General features: G+C 39.4%; 1 protein-coding gene across 1 annotated transcript in view; it reads right to left on the bottom strand.

Annotated features, from left to right (window-relative positions):
- LOC146568481 (alpha-tectorin-like) overlaps positions 1-25454 on the bottom strand; it is a 36179-nt gene extending 10725 nt beyond the window's left edge. The window contains exons 1-6 of the mRNA XM_085283545.1: positions 25410-25454; positions 24926-25124; positions 8404-8519; positions 7836-8114; positions 7328-7423; positions 7063-7228 (exon numbers count right to left, since the gene is read on the bottom strand). Of these exons, the coding sequence (XP_085139671.1) occupies positions 7063-7228; positions 7328-7423; positions 7836-8114; positions 8404-8519; positions 24926-25124; positions 25410-25454 (901 nt within the window). The remainder of the gene's footprint in view (positions 1-7062; positions 7229-7327; positions 7424-7835; positions 8115-8403; positions 8520-24925; positions 25125-25409) is intronic.
- Positions 25455-27521: the final 2067 nt, after the last annotated feature.

The following is a 27521-nucleotide window of genomic DNA, read 5'->3' as shown; positions in this document are numbered from 1 at the left end:
CAGCAGGAATTGCCTCAAGGCACTTTATATTGTAAACTAAAGACCCTCAAATAACAGAGAGACCACTGCAACAATCCAACAATGCCTAACAGCAGTCTGAGATGTGCTCTGTTGGGAGGATACGGCACTATGATTTCATTAAGATAAGATGAGGCCTGATTGTTCAAGACCTATATGAGGACAATAATTTTACATTTGAATCTGGCTTTAACAGGGAGCAAAAGAAGGGAAGCTAGTATAGGAGAAATATGTTCTTTCTTTTTAGTCCCTGTCCGTACTGCAGCATTTTGGATCAACTCAATGCTTTTCAGTGAGTTTTTGGGAAAATCTGATAATACAGACCGTTCTTACTCCCGAGGCGTAACATCCCAATGTTTTGTCACGTCCCATGGCGTTCCTGAGGAGCGCGAAAGGTTACCTTCCGTGTTCTTATGGTACGCGCCGGGTTATGGATGAAATCAAGTGGAATAACGGTCCTGCGATAATAGACATTCCAGCCCTGTATTCCAGCCCTAAACCTAACCTTATCCCTAACCCTAACCATAACGTTATTCCTAATCTTAACCAGTACTTTAATGGCATGAAATAGTGTTTTCCCAAGCAAACATTTGTAGATTGAGACCAAACGGTTCTCATATTCCCTCATTTTTCCGATCTCGTCATTTAGGAACGTGTTGGGTGTCCAAAAACGTAATATGTTGACGATTTGTCACCTAGCATAAAATGTTACGCTTTAGGAGTGAGAACATGTTGGATAATAACGAATCACAGTGGGCCAGACTTTAAGTAATAAATGCATGAACAAATTTTTTAGCGTCACTCTGAAATAGGATTTTTCCCATTTTAGAAATACTGCATAAATGCAAGAAAGCCATTCTAATTATTTGTTTAATATGAGCACCGAAGGACATAACCTGGTCAAAAACAACTCAAACATTTCTCTTAGTGTTACTGGAGGCCACTGTAATCCCAGTCCGAGTGTGCATCTAGTTAGACATCATGTTTATAAGAGTTTTATAGCTGAGTACAATAATCTTATCTTTATCTGAATTTGAAGCAGAAAATTGAAGATCATCCATGTCTTTATGTCTTTAAGACATTCCTACAGTTTAGTCTTATGGTTTCATTGACAGAGCTGGAGATCATCTGCATTAGTGATGCGCGAATCATGAACGAATCGTTCAATACTGGAGAATCACTTTACTGACTCATGAATCATAAGCCCAAATGACTCACTGACTCATCCCTGTTGCTGTCAGCAGCAATATATCTAGCTTATAATTAAAATTGTGGAGAAAAACACAACATCCAGTATCTTAACAAAAAAATTTCTGTTCTGAAGTGGAAGAAAAAACCCTGAGTAGAAGCTCACATCAAGACAATAGCTCCTCGGTTCACAGTAGTATCGCTCTGCTAACATGCTAACAGCACATTTGAGCTACTCACCCCCTTCCTTCCTGTGCTGAATCGTAGAGCGAACGAATCACTCAGGACTCACTAATCCCCTCCCTCCTGTGCTGAATCATAGGCTGTATCCCAATTCAGGGTCTGCAGCCTTAAAGTACGCATTTCAAGGCCGATTACGTCACAGCGGCGCACCAAAGGCTGTCCCAATTCAAAGGCTGCTCGAAATGCAGCCATGAAATGCATCCTTCATTTCCCTGAATTTTAAGGCTGTGGCAGTGTAGACTTTGTGGCCCAACATATCCCAGAATGCATAGCGCGGCGATGGGTGTGGATAAATTTGCAGAAAAAAACGGCGAATGAGGGGCGGCCGAAGAGTACACTTTAAGTACTGAATATTATGTCACTTATTTATGTGCAACTGTTTAATAACGAAGAACATTAAACATTACTGTTGGCCACATGTCGGCAAAGTTATGTGACATTAGTGACATTTGTACTAACTTGGTTTTAAAGCCTTTACTTTAAAATATACGCCGTTCAATAGCTGAGCTTAATCTTACAGAGAATGATCAAAGCTCATGTAGAAACAAACAAATGAACAAAAGATTTTCTCCTTCATTTCTGTCAAACAAAGCTATGACACGTTTCCAGTGGTTAGTATCATGGTTGCTAGGCAACCTGGGCAGCGCAACGGAGGCTAGACCGTCCCATTACACAAGCCTCGCACTTCTGGCCTTAGCGGTCTTTGAGTACGCGGCCCTTGAGGATCGTTGAGGCTGCGTACTTTAAGGCTGCAGACCCTGAATTGGGATACAGCCATAGAGCGAGCTGTATGGCTCGCCCCCTCCCTCCTGTGCTGAATCGTAAGCGTAAGCGAATCACTCAGGACTCGCTCACCCCCTCCCTCCTGTGCTGAATCATAGAGGAACGAATCACTCACTGGCTGTATCCCAATTCAGGGTCTGCAGCCTTAAAGGCTGCATTTTAAGGCCGATTACGTCACAGTGGCTCGCCGAAGGCTGTCCCAATTCAAAGGCTGCTTGAAATGCGGCCCTGAAATGCGTCCTTCATTTCCCTGAATTTTAAGGCAGTGGCAGTGTAGACTTTGTGGCCCAACAGACATGGTGTGATTTTCTCACCCAATAAAGGAATATTTAATATTTCAGTCTACTCTTCATTTTTATCAGAAACAGTTATCACAGCTTGTACATTTGCTTTTTACACATATATGTAAGCAATGAGCCAAATTTAGTAATGGCAACATACTGAAGGAACAACATTTGTCTCTTATATATAATACATCTATATATACACTGTCAAAGATACTTGAGTGTCTTTGAGTGAAGGTTTAAGATGATAGGACATATGAATAGCTGCAACTTGAATCTTTACTGAAGCTCAGTATTAGACACAGAGTTCACTCACATGTGCTGTACCAGTGTACCTGCAAATGTGATGTGACAATAGAAGTGATTTGATTTGAGAGTTCAAACTCACTGCTGTAATAACTAATAATGATTAATATAATAACTATAATATTGGCCATCTCATATTTACACTGACTTTAGCCTCATGAACAACATTAACTATTTGTTATTTACTAGCTAATCTTATATGACTGTTCAGTACAGATATGAAGCCCAACAATCATGTTTTACAGTCCTGTGGTCTCAGCCTCAGATACTTATTAAATCACACAAAGCTTGTGTAGAAACAAACAAACAAATAAACAAAATATGTTCTCCTTCATTTCTGTCAACCACACGTTTCACGCTATCATGGTTGCTAGGCAACCTGGGCAGCGCGACGGAGGCTAGACCGTCCCATTTCACAAGCCTCACACTTCCGGCCTTAGCGGTCTTTGAGTACACGGTCTTTGAGTACACGGCCCTTGAGGACCGTTGAGGCTGCGTACTTTAAGGCTGCAGACCCTGAATTGGGATACACCCACTCACTCACTCACCCTCTCCCTCATGGCTCACAGCTTCTTCTTCTTCTTGGTTGGCAACCAATGTTAAGGTGCATTACTGCCCCCAGGCTCACAGCTCAGTGGACATTTACATGAGAAAATATATATTTGACACATTTAAGGAAAATACTAATAAAATTAAAAAAAATAAAAAACCCACCCTTTCCTATTGGTCGAAAAATGTACCATGTCAACCAATCAAAAGATGATATGGCAACATGGCATTTAGTTGTTTAGGAAGGGGGGAAGTTTTAGGAGTGATGGCGGTGTTTTGAGATGTGAGAGATTTGCAAAGTTTAGCGCAAATCTTGTGTAGTGTAGTGTAGTGTAGTCAATAGTTTTCTTGTGTGTGTCAGAACAATGAAGCGACTGCTAAATGTTACAGCTGTTACAGGAGTGATACATCTCCTGTTGTCAGGCCTGCAGGTATCAGGCTTGTGATGTTCTCCTTTATCTCATAGTGGACAGAAATTATTTTTTGGAGTGGCACAAATAATTTGTGTGGCATCAAATTTGATGCAGAACACCTGATAGTTCTGTAAATAATTTGAAATGTTTATTTTAAAAGAATGTCTTGTTTGCATAACTCAGTTACTTTTTTGAAGAAGCAACTATATAATTAATTGCCCAACATTGGTCATTATATCCTGTATTTTGCAGACAGAGTTACAGGACTCTCTCCCAGACCACAGACTCATACTCATAATATAAGTCAGAGCTTTATATTTAAAAAAAAGAAAAGAAAGAAAGAAAAAAAAAAAAGGAAAGTTGTGTTTTCAAAATTGGAGTTCAAGTTATTTTTTACTTCCAATAGTGTTAACATACTACACAGGTCATGAACAAGATTTTATTTTAATTTTCATTGTAAGTGGGCTAAAGCAGTCAATTAAAAGTAGTCTAACATAAATGTAAAAGCTGTAATTTGATTCTTTTAATTAACCATGTAACTTGGATAGATTAGATGCTGGCGTGACCACAGTGCACACATCTGCTGTTGCTCACAGTGGTCCAAGGGACTGCTCAGGGAGTTTGTGTGTTCACTCAGACACATGAAAAATTAGAGGGAACATTGGTGGTCACTACAGTGGACAGCTATTCAAAGGTTTTTTTCTTGTATTTGTGTCAGTGTTGATGGTATACTTGCACATAAACCACTACATTGGACACTGATGTGTCAGTCCATACCCTGCCATGTTTAAAAAACATGAAAAACGTATGTTTAAAAAAATGAAGTTCAAAATGCACATGCTAGTTCAAAAATCTTTTTTTTCATGCCTAAATATGAATAAAAATACTTAAGAAAAGTAAAAATCCCGATTGAGGTTGTCATAATTCATGCATGAAAGGGTCCAACTCTAATGTACTGAGAAACCGCATCCACTTCAGTTTTTGTCATCTGCTTTGCATGCAGTGCTTGTGTTGAAATATGAAACTTTTCAAACACCAGCGCAGGCGCCACCGAATCAGATCACATTATCAGCGGAAATCCTGAGTGAGAGAGATAGTTCCTTATGCAGTTTGGCACCAAAATGAAGAAGTTAACAACTGTGATAGGTAATCTGTGTTAAGCAATGTGTCCATGTGAATCTTGCCTTAGGACAGTGGTTGCCAAACCTTTTTTGCTAGGCCCCCCTGTGTTTTACAAGAAAAATGTCTGCCCCCCCCCCCCCCCCCGCCATATTTTGCTCCATTGTTGTTTATTTCACACCTCAAACATTTAGTAAACAATTAATAAATACAAGTAAGCTGCAATAAATTACAGGTAGTAATAAAAAAAAAACCTACTAACTCTTTTACGCTACGTCCACACCTACACGGGTATTTTTGAAAACGCAGCTCTTTCTGTGCGTTTGGGCCTTTCGTTCACACGTAAACGGCGTTTCGAATCACCAAAAACTGAGATTTTTAAAACTCCTTTTTTGCATTTAAGTGTGGACGATGAATACAGAGTTTGTCACGCAACGTCAAAGGTATGTGCCTTTTTTCACGTCACGCTGTACTACTACTGTACTAATACTGTTACTGTTAATCTGACTACCTTCAGGTTTTACACGCTTACATATACACATGCAGTCACTGTCCCTCCATTTAGAAAGGCAGAGGCGTCATGGTGTAATTATTTTACGTGTAGCTGTTTTTTTCCTGTGTAATAATATTCAACATTGCTATCAATACATTTTTCAAAAAATGCCTCTCTGTGAAAAATGGGTTCAAAAACATAAACAACTGTGGAATACTGTTTGTTCGTAATTTGAACCGGGGGACAAATTGTGGCAGGATCAGCCTGATATTATTTTTATCCCGCTGTAACTTTACTGTATAAAGAGCTAACATCTCCAAAATGTCAGGAGTAGTTAGTCATTACAACAAGTGTTTGTGAAATAAAAATCAAGAATGTGGGATACTGTTTGTCCGTGATTTGGAGAGCCCAGCGCGTGCTCCCGACGAAGGGAAAACCAGTTATGCAGGGGAGACCTACCTTGGCACTTGTGCAGGTGAAGCCAAAGGGAAGATATGCTTCACCATATTTTCTAGTCTTTGGCTTAGAATGAAGTTGGTTTGGAAACATATTCAGCGATGCTTCATCTCCTGCTTTGCGTTTGTGTTGGCGCCCCGTGCTAGCAGTGTCCAAGCGTTTTGGGTGTTTTTCCCCCTTTTCATACCGTGCCCACCCCCCCCCAGTGTTGCCAACTCCTTAGTAAGGAAAATCGCTATTGGCTGTCCTAAAAGTCGCTAGAAGTCGCTAAATGACGTCATCGCCTAATCTGCATAATTGGTCATGCTAATCTAATTGTAACCTATGTTGTTGGAGAGAGAAATAACATCGTGGAAGAGACATAAAGTGAGTAAAAAACGTCCTAAATGGATTTAGAGTTTATTTAGAACTACAAATGAAATTTCTTTTAGCAATTATTGTTTTTTTTAATGTCACAATTCCAACCCTGCTCCTTTACCCGGGCTTGGACCGGCAAAAGTGACACGAAATAGGCACTCTGGTGGAGTTACTTTGTGTGTGTGTTTATAAGTAGTTTTAAACCTTGTGATCCACAAAACAGCATAAGAGTAAAAGAGTAAAAGAAGAACTGACTGCGTTACAGCACCCGCTGCTTTTTGAGAGTAAAAGCGATAAGCGTTTTCACGTCTTTTTTTAGCAACTTTTTTTAGAAAAAAAGTCGCTAAGGGGTCTGAAAACTATATATATAAATATAGCGACAAAGTCGCTAAGTTGGCAACACTGCCCCCCCCCTGCAATGGCTCTACGCCCCCCCTAGGGGGCGGGTCCCACACTTTGGGTAGGTCTGCCTTAGGATAAGTCACTTTGTTGGGAATGGCTTCTCTCTCTAGCATTCTTTATTCTTTGCTTGCCATATGTTGCCATTGAAAATCTTTCAAAACCTCGGAATTCATGGGCTAAACATCCTTTAAGCAGGTAAAAAGAATGTTTTTTAGCCTCCAACTAATAATTTCAAAGCTGATTTCTCTTTGAAATTCCTTCATGAATTATTGATTGCAACAACATTAGGGAAAAACAGTCAGAGACTTTGATGTTAATAACCTCAACCTCATTGCACCTGAATGCATTGTGGTTAGAATTGTTGCCTTGCCTTTTACAGTTGCACATGACTGTAATGATATCTAACATAAAGGCTGCAGAAGCAGTTGCCTTCTGTATCCTGCGGTCTTACCATTAAAAGTGCAGCCTGTTGATCCATGGTCTGTCCGGAAGGCCCAGCGACCTGGTTCATTGACGTTGCTGCTAAGGCGAAAATTTGAGTTACTCCCTGATGCAGCACTGGTGAATGATCCAGGGAGGACATAATAGTGAGTGGAGCCAATTGTATCATAACCAGCCTACAAATGTGAGTCACAAGAATATGATTAATGCATTTAGAAATAATGAATGTGTTTTCATTAGTGACTATGCAGAGCATTGACTATAGTAGGTCTGACCTGAATTCTCAGTGTTGTTGAGGCTATTATACCGTAGTTCATCAGCACAAATGAATAGTGGCCTCCAGAGATCAGCACAGCTTGGACAGTAGTGCGCTGGAAAATATGAATTCAGTTTACTATATGTTCTGTTTGATCAGTGTTCTGCTGGATTTACACCTAATTTTGTTATGATACACTTTTCATGTATCACCGTATCAAATGTATTAATTCATAATTTGTGCTTCAATTTCAATGGTCTAGATTTCAGATAATTACTATTAACCACCTTAGTTTCTTAATATGAAATGCTTTAGGTAATCTTCAGGTATCACTTTTTTTATAAAAAAGCACAATATTGAAAAATAATCTTTGTATGAAATCTGTCACAGGAATTCATGTCTTTATGTCTGGAAGATGACACTAGATTACACTAACCTACTGTTCCTGAGTTAGTAGGCAACAGACTTTCACGTACACATCACACATAAGCACATAATTTAATTCCAAATTTTGGAAGCTGACTTACTGTTCCGCTTGTGGGATAATAGGCCACCTCAAACCAAGTTGCAACAAAGACCCAGTTGGCATTAAAGTTCAGTCCTGGAAAGTATTGATTGATGTCCCGTGTAGCTTGCTGGAGAACACTGCCACTGGTGTATTGGTTGTAGTAGATCTGACCATTTCCTCTGTTGTCTAAATCTGTCCAGAATGGAGCGATGATGTCTCTTAATCCATGCATTGGAATCAGTTGGGGTACATAGCTATACCATGGTGCGTCAAAGGTCAGGTGTCCATTGTGATTGACCTGAAAAAAAAGGGAAAATAAAAACATTCTTGCAAATACGTTGTGGGAACCTCTGACTTATAAATTCACTTAGTGGACCAGTAAATGTTAGGTGTCCATTATGATTGACCTAAAAAAAAATTGAAAAGAAAAGAATATTTCCTGTCACAACATCTAGATAAACAGATTCAGATTTTGTTTTGCAAACCAGGTTTTATATTGTAATTAGTGGCAGGAAGTTTAATTAGACAGCTAAATATTTTTATGGTACAAATGTAGTAAATGAATTGTTACTGTTAATTTTACATACGTAAATGCTGTTATATGTCCTCCCAAAATAGAAAAAAGGTCTTAGCAGGGTAATCTTTGGAGAACTTCCATCATCTATCGCAGAGCTTGCAGTTCCAGATGTTGGGTAAAGAGGTCCTAAGAAGCAATTAGGTAGACCATGAAAAAGACAGAAAAGGCCTATATGGTTAATATTCTGGAAACATAAATATAAAACATTCATCGCTGGCTTTCAGTCTTTACTCCTATGTATGTGTAAATGTGATATAAATTGAGGATAAACTGATGAAAGTCAAATCTTTAGAGAAGGTTTTGAGAAGACACAAACTTACTGACAACCTGAGCAGTCACACCTATACATGAAAAAAACACAAATAAATAAAATGCAAAGCAGAAAATTATGTTTTCCAAGATTGCAAGATTTTATTTCTGATCCAAAAACTTTGAGTGATCACGTAGGCAAAAATAAACACACCATAAAATGGATTAAAGGAACATAAATACAATTACTAACCTGTCATTCCAAAAAGCAGCACAAAAAACATGATTGGACCTGCCATTCAGTCAAATCAGATCTCTTCATTTAAAAGGGAAAATTAATTTTTTGTTTAATTTATAACCTAAGTGGAGAGCTAAATTCAGATGAATCTGTTGAATCTTGATGTAATATTAGTTGTGAGTCTCTCACGCTCATTTGAGACTGCAGGGGACACACAAGGCTTTATATAGTTGGGGATATTTACCTAAGAAATGTAATCTAATACTCTATCAAAGGATATTCAAGAAGAATGATATCAGATACCGTTACCATGGTTAATAGTCAAGCAGTAACTTTAGCAACCATAGAACAGATCCCGGACAAAGGGTTTACTGCTGACACAGTAAACCATTCTCAAAATACAAGTGATGGTAAATACTGTACTTACAGTCAGGAGGAAGGAGTGGAGGAAGACAAAATGTTTTTGCCTCATCAGTTTTGCTGCATTAAGTAAATTGAGAAGCTCTGGCTTTTTCTTGTCCATGCTGACTCTACATGACAGAAAAAAAAATGTATGGGTGTCTTCTGCACACTGAAACACTGAAATTCATCAAGTCAAGTAGTGGACTCCAGCTGTAGCTCAAATCAATTCAGTTAAATTAAATTATATTTATACAGTGCCAAATCAAAAGCACCAGCTGCCTCAAGGTGCTTTATATTGTAAGGTAGACCCTACAATAATACATACAGAAAAAAAACAAACAATCAAATGACCCCCCTATGAGCAAGCACTTTGGCGACAGCGGGAAGGAAAAACTCCCTTTTAACAAGAAGAAACGTCCAGCAGAACCAGGCTTAGAGAGGGACGGCCATCTGCTGCAACGGGTTAGGGAGAGAGAAGGAAGACAGGACAAAGGACATGCTGTGGAAGAGAGCCAAAGTTTAACAGCAAGTATGATTCAACACAGAGAGGTCTATTAATACATAGTGAGTAAGAAAGGTGACTGAAGAAGAATCACAGGCAGAATAACTAAGGGAGGATTCAGGGTCACCTGATCCAGCCCTAACTATATGATTTAGCAAAAGGAAAGTTTTAAGCCTAATCTTAAAAGTAGAGATAATGTCTGTCTCCTGAATCCAAATTGGAAGCTGGTTCCATAGAAGAGGGGCCTGAAAACTGAAGGCTCTGCCTCCGATTCTACTTTTAAATACTCTAGCAACAACAGGTAAGCCTGCAGTGCGAGAGCGAAGTGCACTAATGTGGTGATATGGCACTACATATGGAACGCCAGGACTGCCATAATGAATTAATTAAATACACCATTAAATAATTAATTAAATGTGGCAATAATTAATTAAAATTGGAATTAATTAATTAAATAAATAGTTATGGCACATGTAATTAATTAATTATTGACACATTTAATTAATTATTTATGTATTTCACATTTTAATTAATTATTGACACATTTAATTAATTAATTATTGACACATTTAATTAATTATTTATGTATTTCACATTTTAATTAATTATTGACACATTTAATTAATTATTTAATGATATATTTATTTATTTCATTTTGGCAGTCCTGACGCCTGGCTCTCATCATGAAATAATTTTATCTGTCAGCCTCACCCATCAAACTCAGGGGGCGGGGTTAACGCTGATCGAGTCAAAACCATTGCTTTGGCCTGGTGGCCATTGTTTCTAGCACACAACAACCGGCATGTGGAAGCTAACAGAACTGAGCTTTGAAAAACCCTGTTTGTGTGTTACCAAATACCGTTTTAATATTTTTTTAGCCGAGAATGTAGTGGTTTAATCTTCATGTGTCTGGTCAGTTTGTCAAGATACAGCCTCTTTGCAAAAGTGTTTCGATGATTTCGGAGATGTCGTCCCAGTCTCACGGCAAAGCGTGGGATAGACCCGCTCGCCTCGCAAGCAATCCCACCGACAAAGCGCAGGCCCCGGTACACAGCTGTAGTAACCCCCGCTGACTTCTTTTACTGAGGTTATATTTATCGGTGTTTTATTTCCTGATGTTCTTATGTGTCCTACGTGTTTCAGTCGCCAATTCTGAATTATAACTAACATTAAAAACATGTTTAAGGAGGAGAGAGAGCAAATAAATCTGTTTAACATCTGATCTTTGGGTTTTTGTTCAGTAATCAGCCTGACCTGTGTATAAACACATAAAAGAGATAACGTTGGTGTTTCTGTCATGTAGTAACTGCTGGCTTTAACTGTACAAAGGTTGTTCGACACTATGAAACACATACAGACTTCATGATGTTCGGCTAATATTTTTATTGTGAATATTAATCATGCTGACCTCGCTCTGTACACCACGCAGCGAGGTCAGCATGTCCACGATATCCACGATATCCTCAGCTCCATGAGTTAACACAAAGTTTCCCACCTGACTATCTAACTTCCAACTATTCCAGAGATGTGAAAATATACAGCATAAAGAAAAGTGTAAGAGACTCAGCAGCAGATTAGAATAACAGTTATACATTTAATAAATCACCAAATGAATCCAAGAAACGAGCAAACCTGTTCCGACAATTTGAGTTTGTATTCCCTCAGCTGCAGACTCGCTGCTGTTTAAATGTTTGAAAAGGAAGATTAGATATAAAAAACATAGACTCAGTCTGCCTTCACATTTGATATGAGGCCAGCACGTATAGTGGCCTCAGCTATTACTGAAATACACGTGCTATATCATAAACTATGATATAAATAGGGAGGTCCTATTAACATGTTTAGTTTTAAAGGACACCTTCCTGCCTTTAGTCTCATTCATGAGCAGTATTAGTTTTCTTCTAACATCCAGAAGTCTGCACGATGTGTTTCATAGTTTGTAACAAGCCTTTGACAGGTAAACATAACATGACCGAAAAAGCAAAAAAAAAAAAAAAAAAAAAGAGAGAGAGAGAGTTGACATAAGAAGAGAAAATGCTCTCAATTATGGAGACAGGCAAATGGTTCATTTATGTTTGATGTGTGTTTATTCCTCCCTAAATATCGTCGGTGAAGTTCGCCATGCACGTCAGATTTTCCTGCGCATTTTTATACCTCTGCCAACAGAGAGAGAAAAAAAATCACATTCTAACAGACAGCTGGTGCTTAGAATACAGTTGAATAACTATTAAAAAACAGATGATATTTAGATGATAGTTCAGTCTAACACATGTGCCAGTGAACCATTAAACGTCTGTGAAACTATGCAGTTATGAAACGTAACTTTAACCTCAGCCAAACCGATTTGCTCAGTTGTAAATAAAACAGCGAAGTAAACGTGACCCGACAGACAGAACCTGAGTGAATGAAGTCCAGCGTTTAACCACTGAGAGCTAAAACTCAGCTGAGGTTTCAAAGCTGTGTGCCGGTGATTGGACATCAGCCGCTGATGAAGCTGTTCGCCTATAAAGTGCTCTGTAAGGAAACAAGCTCCAGCAGCTCTGCGCTCGGGGAAAACACTATATTTACTTATCTTGTGCAGAAAAATGCGCTGACATTGCTTTATATCGAGCACCGGCTGCCCAGTTAAACTGTGACTATCACCAGGTAACGTAGGCGTGTTTCTTGAATTAGCAGCAGGTGTTAAACAGCTGACAGATGAGGAGGAGAATGCATGCAGGTAAACTGAGGGTCTGTTGAGCTGATCGCTGGTTTCGTGAGAAAAATGTCAGCTCGTTCTTTATGTTACAGAAGCACAGAGACACAAGACCAGGCGGAAAGAGACGATCGTTCGGTGAAAATGAGAATCTGCGAATGCAACATGTGGAACACGGAGAGTGGAATATGTAAACAAACCGGTTAACGTAACCCCCTCGGTGCACTCTGCATGCTAATTGTTAGCAGAGCTAGTGAAATCTCTGAAAACATCTGAGCACTTTTGCAAACATATTCTATGTTGACAACCTGACCAGACATACGGCGTGACATTCGCGGCTAAAACACTGTTAAAAGTGTAGCTGGTGACAGAAAAACGGGGTATTTTAAAACTACACCACCACCATTGCTGCCTGTGATTTGATCTGCATTCTGGGATACCTGGCTGCCCCAAGTCTACACAAGCAATCGATTATCTAGGATCGACCTGTTTTGACTTACTTTGCACGGCAACCAATCAAATGTTAGAGAAGCTGCATGGGCAGCGTTAACCCCGCCTCCTGAGTTTGATGGGTGAGGCTGACAGATAAAATTATTTCATGATGAGAGCCAGGCGCCAGGACTGCCAAAATGAAATAAATAAATATATCATTAAATAATTAATTAAATGTGTCAATAATTAATTAAAATGTGAAATACATAAATAATTAATTAAATGTGTCAATAATTAATTAATTACATGTGTCATAACTATTTATTTAATTAATTAATTCCAATTTTAATTAATTATTGCCACATTTAATTAATTATTTAATGGTGTATTTAATTAATTCATTATGGCAGTCCTGGCGTTCCATAACTACAAGCAGTGTTGGGTAAGTTACCTTAAATCCCCCCTAATATTGGTATGATCCGAGCTCAGGCACTAAGCGGGGCGGGGCAGCTTCTGCCTATGAGTGCGCTGTTGGAGAAATGGAGCTAGGCAGACAGAGGAGAACTGAAGTTCGACCAGGTACCAAAGCAAATCATTCGTACTGTACAAATAATGTAAATATGACGGTGTATCACGAAAGATTGATATCAAACTGATCACTTGACCCATATTACGTTACTTGCTCTTCAAGTGAATCAACAAATGGCGAAATGAAAAGCCGAACAACAACAATGCTGTTTCTTTAGAGAGTCTTAGCTTACATGTGTGTTTATTTCATATTTTCAGTTGTTGTTCAGTATATTTCTATGCAAAACAAGAGGAACTTCAATACATAGCAGTATTTCCACAGTTGAAACCAGATATTTACATACACTTTATGGAAAACACAAGAACATCTTTTTACTGTACAACATCAATTTAGAGTAAACTTGTTTTGTTTTGGATAAATAAATATTGAAATATCTTTTGAATTAGTTAAATGTCAGAATAAAGAGAGAGCTGTCTGTTTTTTTATCACTTTCATCAAATTTAGGAGTACATATACACTAAGTTTATTGTTAATTAATAAGAAAACTCCAGACGATTCCATTCTGAGCTGAAGAAGCTTCTGATAGGTTAGTAGAGTCCATGTGAGCAAATTGGTGGCACAGCTGTGGATGCATATAAGGCAAAACACAGAGCCTGTTTCTTTGAAATGGGAAAATCAAGAGATGTCAACCAAAACACCAGAAAAAGAATTGTGGAGCTCCATAAGTGTGGCTCAATTTTGAATACAATTTGGTGCCATTTACAATTAAGAAATACAGATAGTTTATCTCTTTACTCTTAAAGTTAACAAATATGTTTTTTATATTTATCAATCTAAAAAAATAAACATTTAGTCTGATTTGATGTTACAATTAAAAAAGTGTTTGTGTTTTTATCTGAAGAGTACATAAATATCTGGTTTCAACTGTATAGTTGATGATTGTCAGCACAAAGAGGGAGAGAGAGGAACAGAGAGGGAGATGGAGAATGAGGACAGAACAGAGATGAACAAGAGCAGGTGAGACACACATGTTAGTCAAATGGTTGTTTACCAAAAGTATCACCGTATCATAGGTTCTCATGTATCTCGTACCTAGTGTTTCTTTTTAGGTTTGCTATTTTTCAAATTCTACATTTATTAAGTTATGCAGGCTTGTTTGCACAACAAGGCTAAATAATTATATAAACTTTTTTCAATCTAAATAGTGGACTTTGGTAGAATTAAAAAAATAAGTGTAGTGCAGGTCTATGATGATTTTTAGTGCTACTATCATCTAGTTCTGATTCTGGTTCTGTCTTGGTTAAGTCCTCAGTAGTCCTGATTTTGAACTGTTGTAGTCCTGTTTTAATTCCGGATCGGTTCTGGGTCTGGTTGAATTGGGGTTTAGTACTCGTGTCTTGATACAGCCCTGACTTTGTTCTGCCTTGCTGCTTAATTAAAAAAGTAGTTTAAGGTGTCCTGCATATGTGATATATATTTTTCCCTATTTGAAGTCATTGTTTTTTGAACAAAACTCAAAACAGAGCCTATTAATCTTTCAGTCATTTGTAGCCAGGTGGACGATAGATGATAACAAATAAGACTGGTTTTTGAGTTTTACAGCTGGGGTGGACAAGGCTAAGCATCAGGCTTTCAAATGAATTAAACGTCTGTCTTGGTCTTTGGTTGATTAATAGGCTGGTGTGAAAAATTGCTGCCACACCACCCCCTCGGCCTGTGCTTCGAGGTTTCTGATAGTTAGACTGACTCGGGGGTGTTGATTCATTTAAACTAAAATAATCATCCTGCAGCAACCAGTTTCTGTAAGGCAGAGTAAATCGATTTGTTGGTCAATTATTAAGTCATGTACTAACAGAGACTTGGAGGAGAGAGACCTAGATGTGGATACTGTATTGTTCTTTCTTTGTGATTTTTTTGTCTTTTAAGTCTTTTTTTTTTTGCTGGTTTTTAGTTTGTTTGTTTTTTGTCTGTTTGGGAGCTGACACAGTCTCTAAGGGGATGGGGTTTTGGGGGATAACAGGAGGAGAGAAGCTACAGTGAGACGTGTAAGACTGCAACTCCGCTTCCTGGTCCCAACTCTGGATAGTCATTTGGGGGGTTTAATACATTTGGCCAGATTTCTAGAAATGAGAGCTGCTCCATCCAAAGTGAGATGGATGCCATCTCTCCTAACAAGACCAGGTTTCCTCCAGAAAGTTTCCCAATTATATATAAAGCCCACATCGTTTTTGGACACCACTCAGACAGCCAACAATTTAAGGAGAACGTGCGGCTAAACATGTCACTCCTGGCCCGATTGGGGTAGTGCTTATAACTGCAGCTATTCTTTAATGTCAGATATTTGTCATTTTCCTTGAGAAAAGTTTTGTCTAAATAGCTGCAGAGGCAATTCTGTCGCACCCAGGATGTCAACACTTTTATTGCGGGTTATCGCTTGGGATAGCGTCAGAGAAAAGTTATGCTTGGACATGTCTTAAACTAGGCCGAATTTTTTTTTTTTTTTTTTTTTTTACAGTGCGCTGAAAGGAAAACCTGTCAGGTGTCATCCCTCCAGGGGATGATATTTTGTGTTGAGAATTTTATTATCAGCTCTCTTTTAAGCAAGCCTGCAAGGCTGAAACTAAAAGCGCTATAAAATATCTTACTGAGAGCAAATGTAATGTGAGCTTCTCCAGATTACAATGGGCTTCGGGGAAATTCACCTATCTGGGTCACAGATAACATAGAATGGTGAGTCCCTTTGTCTAAAAGGATTGCAGCGGGTCAATCCATTCCAAAGTCATAAAGATTTGTGTTTTTTGTTTTTTGATATGACGTCATATTGGTCTCAGTGGATACTTAAATATGCTGCGTGAGAGGCTCCACTATCAGCAATGATACACGTGAGGGGACTGTGAAGGGCTGATGACATGTATGAGCTCAAATTGTGGTCATAAATATTTTGTACTTGTAAATCAGAATGCGTAGTTGTGAACAGAGTTTTGTAAACTTGTAAACCAAAATATCTGAAAATGTTATGTTTGTGCATCTATAGATAGGTGCATCTATACACAAACTTGGAACATGCCCTGTCCAGATGGCAAACATCCATGGGTTGATGGATCTAATGATAAAGAGGAGAAACATGTCTCACACTGAATTGCTTCAGATTCTCATGAGTGAACAACTTGATGTAAGGTAACTTGAAGCTTTGTTTTAGCAGATGAACAACTAATGCTGTTTCATATTTTTTTTGTGAAGTTTTTTTTTTTGTATTATTACTGTTATCTTTTGCATATGAAGGTTAGACTATGAAGATGATTGGAAATGACCAAAGGGTGGAGATTCAGACTCAGAGGAGAGGATAGTGAGGGCGAGGATAAAAATTAAAGAGTGAAATTGTTTTTTTTCCTTCTGACTGTAGTGAGAATGCACATTGTGAAAATTCCTTGAGCGTGTAATGATGTAGGGGAGCTAGAAAATAAATTCCCATATTTTTATGTTATTTTTGGGTAATCACAAAGGGTGGAACTGTAGTGGAAAATTTCTTTATTCTATGCATTGATCACATATTATAACACTATCACTTTAGCAATAATAATAGTAATATCACTTTGTCACTTGGGATACCGTCACATATATGTCTTAAGTTTCCATACACAACAGTGGGGCCATTGTGAGCAGGCCAGAGACATCCAGGTGCCGTATGTGCAGGGGTGTTGGACTGATAGGTAGTGGGGTCCTGGTGTTTGTCTCTGGGAGGTAGGGAGGTGACGGCATGGCCGTAATTCTTTGAAGAGAAGGTTTTAAGGATGAGCTAAACTGAAGGTATAGACTCACGTGATGTGTTGTGGAATGTTTTTGTCTGTGTGTTAATATAAGAGATCAGGGCGGTGGCCATTGTTAGAGACCAATTTGGCGTTTCATCAGAATGTTTCTTTCCATATTGCAGTATGTAATTAAACCTACTTCAAAAAGACGCTCACCAGGTGTTTGCAGTTTATTTAAAAATTCCACAACAATAGCGATGACCCTTTTGCTGGCAACACTCCCATCACCATGACCTGCCCTGTCAAGGGTCTGGTTCAACAACTTCCATTTTCCATGTCTTAGTCATGTCTTTGTGTTTGACTCTATCTGTTTCCATGTTCCCCTGCTTGTGTTTTTTGTCACTGCAGTCTGATGTGCGTTCCCGTGCGCCTCTTCCTGTGTCAAGTTCCTATGTCTTAGTCATGGTCTCATTGTTTTACTTCGTGTTTTATTTTGACAGTCTCATCCTGCGTTCGGTGTGTTCAGTTTTGCTTCCCCTGTCTTGTCATGTCTAATTCATTCCTGCTGTGTTCCCCATGTGTTTCCACTTACTCTCCTCATGCATATACATTTGCTATGTCCAAATTCAGTGGTAGCATGCTTTGATGGCCGCATTTGTAGCAATTACGTCGCAGCGACGCAACAAAGCTGTCCAAATTCGAAGTTTCCTCCAAATGCAGCAACAAATGCGTCCTAGTTTTCCCCAGATTTGAAGGACGGGTCAGGCACATCTTTTGTGGCCCAACATATCCCAGGATTTAGTGCGGGCCATACAGGAGAATTTTATTCTAATAACAATCGTGGTTTATGCAGGAGAGAAAAACACTTTTAAATTAAAGTATATGAAAATCTGGTGGTACAAAAGTTACATTTTTATAGCGGTTGTGTTGTTAGGCTTTGGGCATTTGTATAGACATGTTTTTTGTTTATTAAAAAAATCTTCGTAAAAATTGCCTGTTAATGAGCTTGTATGGTGGGTCCCGTTTTGTCATGTATTGCTGCTTACATACAGCTAATTTAGATGTTTTCGAATTAACCTTTTTGTGATATGCTTTAGGGAACAAAGGCCAAATGGCTCAATTTACTAAAACGAGAGGAGAAACATAGTTGTCATGTTTTTCTCTCATCTCTTATTTTTCGTGTGTGATAAGGACAATACTGGAGAAGATGGGCCTGCAGGGGAAAGTCACCCCTTTGCAGGCCAGAAAGAAATGGGATTACTTAAAAAAAAGTATGTACGTGTGTTATCAAGAAGATAATTCTTAAGAACACAAGTTAATAAATGTGCAATTTCTAAGAGTTGTTGCGTTGTTTATATTCACCTCATTTGTTCCAAAATGAGAAATGCATTAAGAAATTTATGTATTTGAATATATTTATGTTATAATATGTATTGCATTAGTTTAAAAGTTTTATGGTGGGGTGGGGTGGTCACTCAGGCACAGCTGGCTGCCGGCAGAGCTCACGGGCGCGTCACTGCAACTCCCCCTGGCTTCTGCTCCGCGGCTGCTGAGTGAGCCCTCATCTGGGACTCTCCTCAGCTCTTACTGGGACAGTGGCGCGGCTGCCCCTCTGTTAGTCTTCCTTGGTCTCTTGTGTTCTGGGGGCCTCTGGATGTCTGGAGTTTTGATCTCCTCCATACCTGCTTCATACCCTGGAGGACGGGGCTGTGGCTCCCCACACTCCCTAGCAGATCGTTACATGGAGAAACCTTTGGAATGCAAGCATGCTGATCCACACAGGTATGCACACAGGTGTACACACGGGTATTCACAGACGCGGACTACAGCTTTCTTGGCTGCTGCCTCAAAGCACATTGTGCGCTGTCTATCTTGCGTGCTGCACAATATCGTTTATTATTTAGTATCTACTGATATCTACTGCTAGCTAGTTTATTGTGATGGTGCCATTTTTTTTTATTATGTTGTTCTTTGTTGTTTGCTTTCTCTTCTGTTTTTTTTCTCCATACAGGTGACCCAGGTGTTTTATTTTTTTTTTTGTTGTTTGTTTTTTTTTCTTTCTTCCCCCCCTTCTCACCGTCTCTTCTCCCCTTTGGTTTTCTTTCTCTCCCTCTCTTTCTTTCATTCTTTCTCCCTGTCCTATCCCCCAGTCATGTCTGTCCCGTTTGTAGCAACTGAAAATAAAATAAATTCATAATTATAATAAAGGTCAATCAAATGGACCAATATGGCAAGGCCATGATGATCCACTTGGTAAAATAAATCCGCTTGGCATCTTTCTTGGCCTTAAGACAACAATTCTGATGGCTAAAGATCCAAACGGGACACAAAAAAAATAAAAAATAAAAGTTTTATGGTATGAATAAATTGATTAAAACAAACAGTAATTGTCACTGAACAAAAATATTTACAAGTATTTTTAACATGTATGAACATAACGCTAACTTTGAACAATTTTAAATGGATGTTTATTTAATGAGAATAAAGAAACAATAACAATGAAACAAGAATATTTATAATACATCAACAAAAATCAGGCTTGGGATCCTCCTGATTTAAAAAAAAAAAACGGTCCAGGACTTGGACACTCAGGTCAATCCTGCAGTACAATGGTCTGGTTTGGTTAAAGAAAAGGTGGAGAACAACAAACAGTTTTAGTAGAAAGGTATGATTTAATTTATTTTATGACATCAAAGCATTATTCTGATTATTAAGCTTAAGTAAACTATACTAATACACTGTGAAAGGACTTAATTTTTATACACTTCATCTGTGTAACTAAGCTTTTTTGTTAACTCAAAAATAACCCTGTTTTCAGCTTTGTGATATTTTTACATCTATGCAGAAATATCATCCATCTATGCACACGGAGAATGAAACACATGTATATGCAGACGGACTGACAACGAACACAGGAGAACACATTAAATATACAAAGAGGGAAATGGGGAAACTGCACACAGGAGGGAGACAAACCTAATTAACGTGACGAGACGGAGCACGCAAACAGAACACACTGATATCAGACACGGACCTTCAAAGTAAAACAGGAAATACACTGACTGAACTCAGAGACACTGACAGAGTACGGAAGGCACACACGGGCAGGGATAACTGGACACTAAATGGAAGGAGCACAGAGTAACATGAGGAGCACAGGGACCAAAACCTAAGAACAAGAAATACAAAACAAAAACACTAGTAAACATGAACCAAGAAGAAACCCCAGACTATATAAAAGGACCATGACAAAAGGTCCAAGTTTTTCTAGCTCCTCGAGAATTAAAAATGTACAAAATAACGGAGTGACATTTTTAGGTCCATTCTAAAGTTCTTGCGCTGTGGTGCTAGTGACTGTAAAAAATGCAGAAGTAAGGGCGGACTTGAACAAAGGCTAGAAGACTGTCCAAATTCACAGCTGCTCACTTCCGGGCCTTCCCAGCCTGCTTCGAAGGACCCGCCCTATGTGGGTCGGGTCCTTCGAAGCATGCTACCCCTGAATTTGGACACAGCCATTGTGTCAGTTTCCCGCTTTTCCCTTGTCGATGTGTCTCCATGTCTCAAGTGTTCAGGGATTTCCAGGCATTCCAAGTTTAATATATTTACTTTTTAGTTTTGTTATCGGATATAATAAATCCATGCTTTTTTTTTCTTTTTTTTATCTAGTTTTGCCTCTTGTCTCGTCAGTTCGTGACACACCCATGTTTTGGACTGCATTTGAGGGCCTCATCAACATGACAGGTTTGGGTCCAGAGAGCATTATTTAAACACCAATGCTGATCATGTTCATGCCTGTATAACTACAGTCTACTAATCTTCTGATGGATGCTTTCAGAAAGATAATGTGTTTTCATAATGGGGGTTTCCAGTGGTTAAATCCAGTGGTACTTCCTTGTGCTCTCTGCTTTTGATTAGATTTCAGGCATTTGCTGTATTATATATCACATTATGGCACAGTACAGGAAGACAGTAAGCATTGGTTTTCAACTCATCGTCAGTGTAGCTCTGAAAGAAGCATCTTTATTCATTTAAAAAATAAAATGAATAGACATTGCATTTTAACCGTTAGGTGTTTGGCCAAATTTAGGCACTGATAAGGGATTTATAAAACTGATTGAATGGCATATTCATTATATTATATTATATGAATATTCATATAATATAATATAATAACTGAATCATCTGAGTTTATTGTTAATTTCAAGTCCTCTGTGAATCCACTCGGGATTACAGTAATAATGTGATTTATGTGAACAATAGTAGCAGTTGTGATAATTGCATTAAATATTATTGCTCTCTGTGTATCATAATGAATTGTCACAGATATCATAGTGTGATGGAAATTTTCCGTTCTTCTCAATGAAAGTGTTTAAGTGCTTGTGCATTTGCTTAGTTGTGACACTGCAATGGAAACGTCCACTGAACAGTCTAAAACTAGATGAACTTACTTCAGCCTCAAAAGTAGAACAAAACAACAACTCCTTTTGCAGGTGTTGATAACACCAAGGGCACAAAACAGCATTACCATTGTTCAGTTAGGTTTCATGTCGGCCAAGTGATGTGTGGTATCAGTTTGTGACTGACACTTCACCCGTTGCCTACTGGTGGTGGTCAGAGGGCCCGGTGGCGCCAGTGTCCGGCAGCCTCGCCTCTGTCAGTGCGCCCCAGGGTGGCTGTGGCTACAACGTAGCTGCCATCACCAGTGTGTGAATGTGTGTGTGAATGGGTGGATGACTGGATATGTAAAGCGCTTTGGGGTCCTTAGGGACTAGTAAAGCGCTATATAAATACAGGCCATTTACAGGCCATTTACTTCCTCCCTTTTCTTGGTAATGCATAAAGGAGAGCTCCACTTCTGTTTCAGACGTTGCATGACGGCACCTTGCTGTGTGTACTCTCTCTCATGTGCATGATAGAGTGTTGACTGCAGCTGACCGGGTCTGCGGACTTTGTTAAAGGTTCCACTTTTCCAGTAAACGAGTGCAGTGGTGGCTGACATTTTAATATGATATATTATTGCACACTATGTATTACAGATATGTAATTTCTTCTTACAGAGAAGCTACATTTTATCATGTCACTAATGATGCATTTCTTTAACTACCAGAAAAATGAGCACAGGTGTGGTTTATGATCAGTATGAACCAACATTTTACCAGAGGAGTCACTCACATGTTCACTGATTGTGAAACGTGACAGCAGAGATGGTACATTGCGTGCAAATAACTTGCTTTACCTGTGAATCAATGCAAGTAAGCAGTGTTACAACTATAACAAAGCAAAACTTGCCAATTTGGGGGTTTTTTTCACAGCTGACATAGTGGCAGATCATTTCATATTTGGCCAGTCAGGTAGCCAGTGGTTAGATGGGAAACACACACTCAAAATCTCCTTCAGTTATGACGTTATCCACGTACAGTGTTGGGAAGGTTACTTTTAAAATGTATTCCACTACAGATTACAGAATACATGCCCCAAAATGTATTTTGTAACGTATTCCATTACGTTACTCAATGAGAGTAACGTATTCTGAATACTTTGGATTACTTAATATGTTATCATGCTTTTTACAACTACATGAATGTACTATTACTATGTGACTTATTACTTTTACTGAAGGTTATTTACCATACCAATACCAACTAGATTTTAAATCTTAATATAAAATGAGTAACAGTAGGTTGGCATTAGGTAAGGCTGCACTTTTTGCAGCTATCTCCTATAGAAAACTATTCCGCACCTGTAAAACAGGTTCGCGGCTCCGAACCGTAAAGGCGTAAAACCGTAAAGGGACCTCTGGCTAATACTTCGGGGTTCGTGTCGGGCTCATAGCTGAAAACTAGCTTTACTTTGCCGTCATGGTCAACTTTGCTAGCGAGAGACAGAGAGAGGCGTTGAAAGGCTGCTCCAACGGAACTTATTGTTTCGGAGGAAAACACGAACACAGTGTACAGTCGAGTCTTAATAGCTTGCTTACAACTTGGCTCGTCAGGCACTCTTTTTGGCTGCAGTGGTTATTATTATATTTACATGCTTCCATCTCCCATTTCTGCTCAGTGACAGCTCGTACTTTTCTACTCTTTTTCTCCCTTCCTGGTGCTCACAGACGCATAACGGGTATGGCAGTCCATTCTCCCTGCAGCACAGACTACACTGCCCATGAGGCTACATTATTTAAGGCAATGCCTGTAACACTCTGCCTATTGCCTTCATATTAAATCATTTTTGTGAATAATTTTATAAAATATTTCTTCACGTTATTATGCCGCAAGTAGAGGTGACATGTGCCGCAAGATTGAGACACAGACATTAGAGCCTCTTAATGCATGTTTTGTTTGGGTTTCCACCTGCATGGAAACTAAAAATAGAGAGGGCATAGCCTAACATATGAAACGGGAAAATACTGCCGTGTAATCCATTCATTTCAACAAAGTAACTGTATTCTGAATACCACTGTCAGGAGTAGTGTTATGGATGAGAGAAGGAGGACCCAAACGCTGGACTCACAGACAGGCACACGTAGCTTCAACACTATTCAATAACTTTTATCCACGTTTATCCAAATACTACTTGGTCACTTAAATACTACATGTTGTCTTCATATTACATACGGTTCAACAAAGTCTAGATCCTGGTTACCATAAAAATTGAATGGGTCTACAACAACTACCATCCTCCTATGGTTGCAGGAGGGCTGGGAAATAACCCTGAAGTGATAGGTTACAAGGCAGGGTACACCCTGGACAGCTCACCAGTCTATCACATAGAAACAAACAACCATTTACACTTACATTCACGGATAATTTAGAATCATCAATTAACCTAGCTCTAATAACTGCATGACTTTTTCTTTCACACTGGAAACCAGAATTTCGTACAGATCTTTAAAGCGTGAGGCAATTGTGTTAAATACACGCGAGATGCTTACGTAAATCAGAGGGCTGGCCCCTTTTTTCTTTTTTTTTTCAGTGTGTTCCTCCTTCAATTAAATCTCAATCACAAAAATGTGGCGCTCCGAAAAACTCACATCGTTAATTCATCATTTTCACTCTGTACCACTGCTCCTTACCAGGCTGTGTGAAGCACAGTAAACAATTCAGTCGAGGCCTTAAGCCATAAACAGACATCACGCACAGACATTGTTTTCATAACCAAACTGCTCTAGACCTTGTCCCTTAAATCTACACAAATGCCCTCTGGGTGATATGAACTGCATTTAGCCAATAAACAATCAATGGCTTCTTGTTGTTGTAACAGATTCTGTATTTGGATGTTTGTGTGCAGCATTTGTTAGTAAAGCATTCTTCATTGCATCAGCGTATGTGTGTATCACTCTTCATTGCACAAACGTGTGCATGTGTGTGTGGATCACTTCTCAGTGAATTGAATCAGCATTTCGATTTGTGTGCGGGTGTGTGTGTGTCATTTCTCACTCAATCAACGAGTGCATATGTGTTCATATGTGTGTTTCTCTTCATTCTGAGTCAGTGTATGTAGATGTGTGTGTTCGTGTGTGTTCGTGTGTGTTTGTGTTCATCACTTTCCTGTTCTGGTGTTCTGGGTAAACCACGGCCTGAAGCGGGCCCTGGGGTCCTGCCCTCCTCCTTTTCAGTCCCTTTGCGTTCATTGGTGCTGCTGCTCAAAGTTCTGTCCATACTGGTTCTGGCCCCAATTGAGGCAGTCCTTTTCTCCAGTGTCCTGCATCTTCTCCTTGTCCAGCTCCTCCTTAACTTGACCCTTTTGCTTCTGTAGCTCCTTCAGGGCTTGCTCCTGCTGTTGGAGCTTCTCGTTCCGTTTGGTGACCTCCTGCTCCAGCAAGCTCCGGCCTGATTTCAAGTCCAGTATCTGGGACTCCAAGCCTGACTGATGGGTTCGATTAGCAGCCAGCTCCTCCTGAGCCATGCTCAGTTTCTGCTCTGATGCCTTGAGCTCTGACTGAGGGCAGAAACCTCAGAGTCTTTTCCGTACACATCAGATTGAAGTTTATTGATGTTTTCCTTGCTTTGCTCCACGGCCTTCTGCAGCTCTGCTGTCCGGCTCTTCTCAGAGGTCAGCTCCTGGCCAAGCCCCGACACCTCTGCCTTCAGCTTATTTTCTTCTGGTGCTTTTGTCCATTCTGAGGTGCCTCCTGACCTCAGTTACTCCTCCTGTCTCTGGCACGCCCTTTTTGCTGCCCAATCATCCGTGTTGGTCCGTCACTGTCCTGCACAGTTTTAATACAGAGTTGTTAAGGTCAGCATTCTTTTGCTCGCCCTCACTTTTCATCCGGGCTTAATGGGCGTCTTGTCACAGCTCTGTTAGCTGAAGCTGTCTGGAAATCTCCCTCGTGTAGTGAAACGGGCCTTGGATTTAACGCTCTCCGTCTCCGCTGCATGAGATCGTTTTCCTGCAGCGCTGTTGACATTTTCAGGTTGTTGTTGTGGGTCCAGCTGCTGTAGCATTTGGTCAGGGTCACATCAAAGATGGTAGAGGGGAGAGCAGGAGTCCAGGTCAGCCTCGGCTTTCAGAGCCGGCAAAGCAGCCTGTAATCAAGCATAAAGAGAAAAAACAAAAACAAAACAAAAACAGACGAACAGGAAAATGATGTTGTTTTGGCTGTGTTATTCAGAGAGGGGAGAAACAACGGGACCAGGCCCTGTGTCAGCCTTCTCTCCCCCTTTTTTTGTTTTTTCTCACCATATAATCAACTCATAACCCACCAAGTTGACAGGACAACACAGGTACATGTTAAAATTCTTATCATCATGTTTAAAAGCCCAAAAAAGGAATTTTCTTTCATTCACTAATCACTTGTATTAATCAATCAGCAGAAAACATGTCACAAAGTGGGGACAAAGTGAGAGGTCAAGCTGTAAAATTTTGAGCCAAAGCTTGGCCTATCTGTCATCCCAATTCTGTTAATCTATCCTTTTGCCGCTGTACTCAGGTTTCCAGGTTGAGAGAAATCCACGTGTATTAACACACTAAAACATTCACTTAGTATTTCTTTTCTGAAAACATCCACTTACTATTTCTTTCCTGAAAACATCCATTCACTTCATCTGCCTAGATTTTACTCTCTCTCTCTCTCTGGGTGCATACTTCACACAGTCAGGCAGTTGCCTTTTATGGGCATGCAAAGTTCCTGTCACACACACACAGCTACTCACCCCCAGCAGCTGCAAAGCCGTCTTCACGTCCTCTCTCCACACTCTTAGCCACAATCCTCCGTCCTCAATATGAATGTATAAAACCAGTAATAATTATCCCTAAAAACACGCCCTCAAGAAAATTCACTGTATTTAGTCATTTATTCATACTCACTGCGACAAATGCAATTCATGTAAAGAAGATCCCCTGTATGTGAAATTTCAATTCGGCACGACCCTGAAATAAGCATGCCTTTTATCTAAGTAAAATGAAATTACTGCACCACATCTAGTGCTGAAATTCGTGCTTGATCACACCCTATATTATGATAAAACCAAAAGTAAATCAAATGTAACTGCTTTTTGACATGGTCCTGGGTCGGTGACCCAGCGCTTTAAGTTTATTATTATCATTTTCCAATTTATTATTATTATTATTATTGTTTGAGTTCTACGTGTTATATTCGGTCTGCCTCTGAGTCTGCGTCTGTATCTGTCTATCTATGGTGTCACCCCGTCTGTTTGTAAATCTGTTTGTTTAGTTCAATGTCTTGTCTGGTTCCATGTGTCTGAGTTTCCTGTTTTATTGTGAAGGTCTGTGTCGTATGTGAGTGTGCTCAGTTTACGTTTCCCAGCTGTGATTTCTCCCAGGTGTGTTCCCCTCCTGTCTCTCATCCCTTGATTACTGCCATCTGTGTATTTAAGCCCTGTGTTTCTCTGTGTCAGTGTCGCGTCGTACCCTCAACTTGCTGTGTGTTTGTAATGTCCTCCAGCACCTCGGTTTAGAGTTTTGTTTTTGTAAGTTTTATTTCGTGAATCATTCCTCCAGCAATAAAGCTGCGTTTTCAGTTTATTCCCATCTCCAAGAGTCCTGCAATTTTGGGTCCTCCACTTCTGCTTGCCTGTGACACAGCCAAACATGACACTGATATTATTGAACTGAAACAAGAACCACTTAAAAATCTTATAAATTCTGCTTCACACCACAAAACTGAAACAAATCACCCCCGTATTTATTACTCAATCTTACCCTGCTGACTGAAGTGCCGGTCTAAATCATGCACGATTTGTCTCTTCTATATCAAAACCCAGCCAAACATCAAACATTCACCATAGTCATTCAAAACTTTATTTGTAATATTATAATCAGCAAAATCAGCATCTTAATTACAGGCATGTATCATTGTTTGCAAATCATAATTAT

Source organism: Mchenga conophoros, linkage group LG8 (assembly GCF_057382185.1).
Source record: "Mchenga conophoros isolate Kocher_MC1m ecotype Shallow Benthic linkage group LG8, M_conophoros_male_GT1.1, whole genome shotgun sequence".
Classification (NCBI taxonomy): domain Eukaryota; kingdom Metazoa; phylum Chordata; class Actinopteri; order Cichliformes; family Cichlidae; genus Mchenga; species Mchenga conophoros.
The sequence above is the reverse complement of the archived record's forward strand: the minus strand, read 5'-3'. Positions and strand labels throughout refer to the sequence as shown.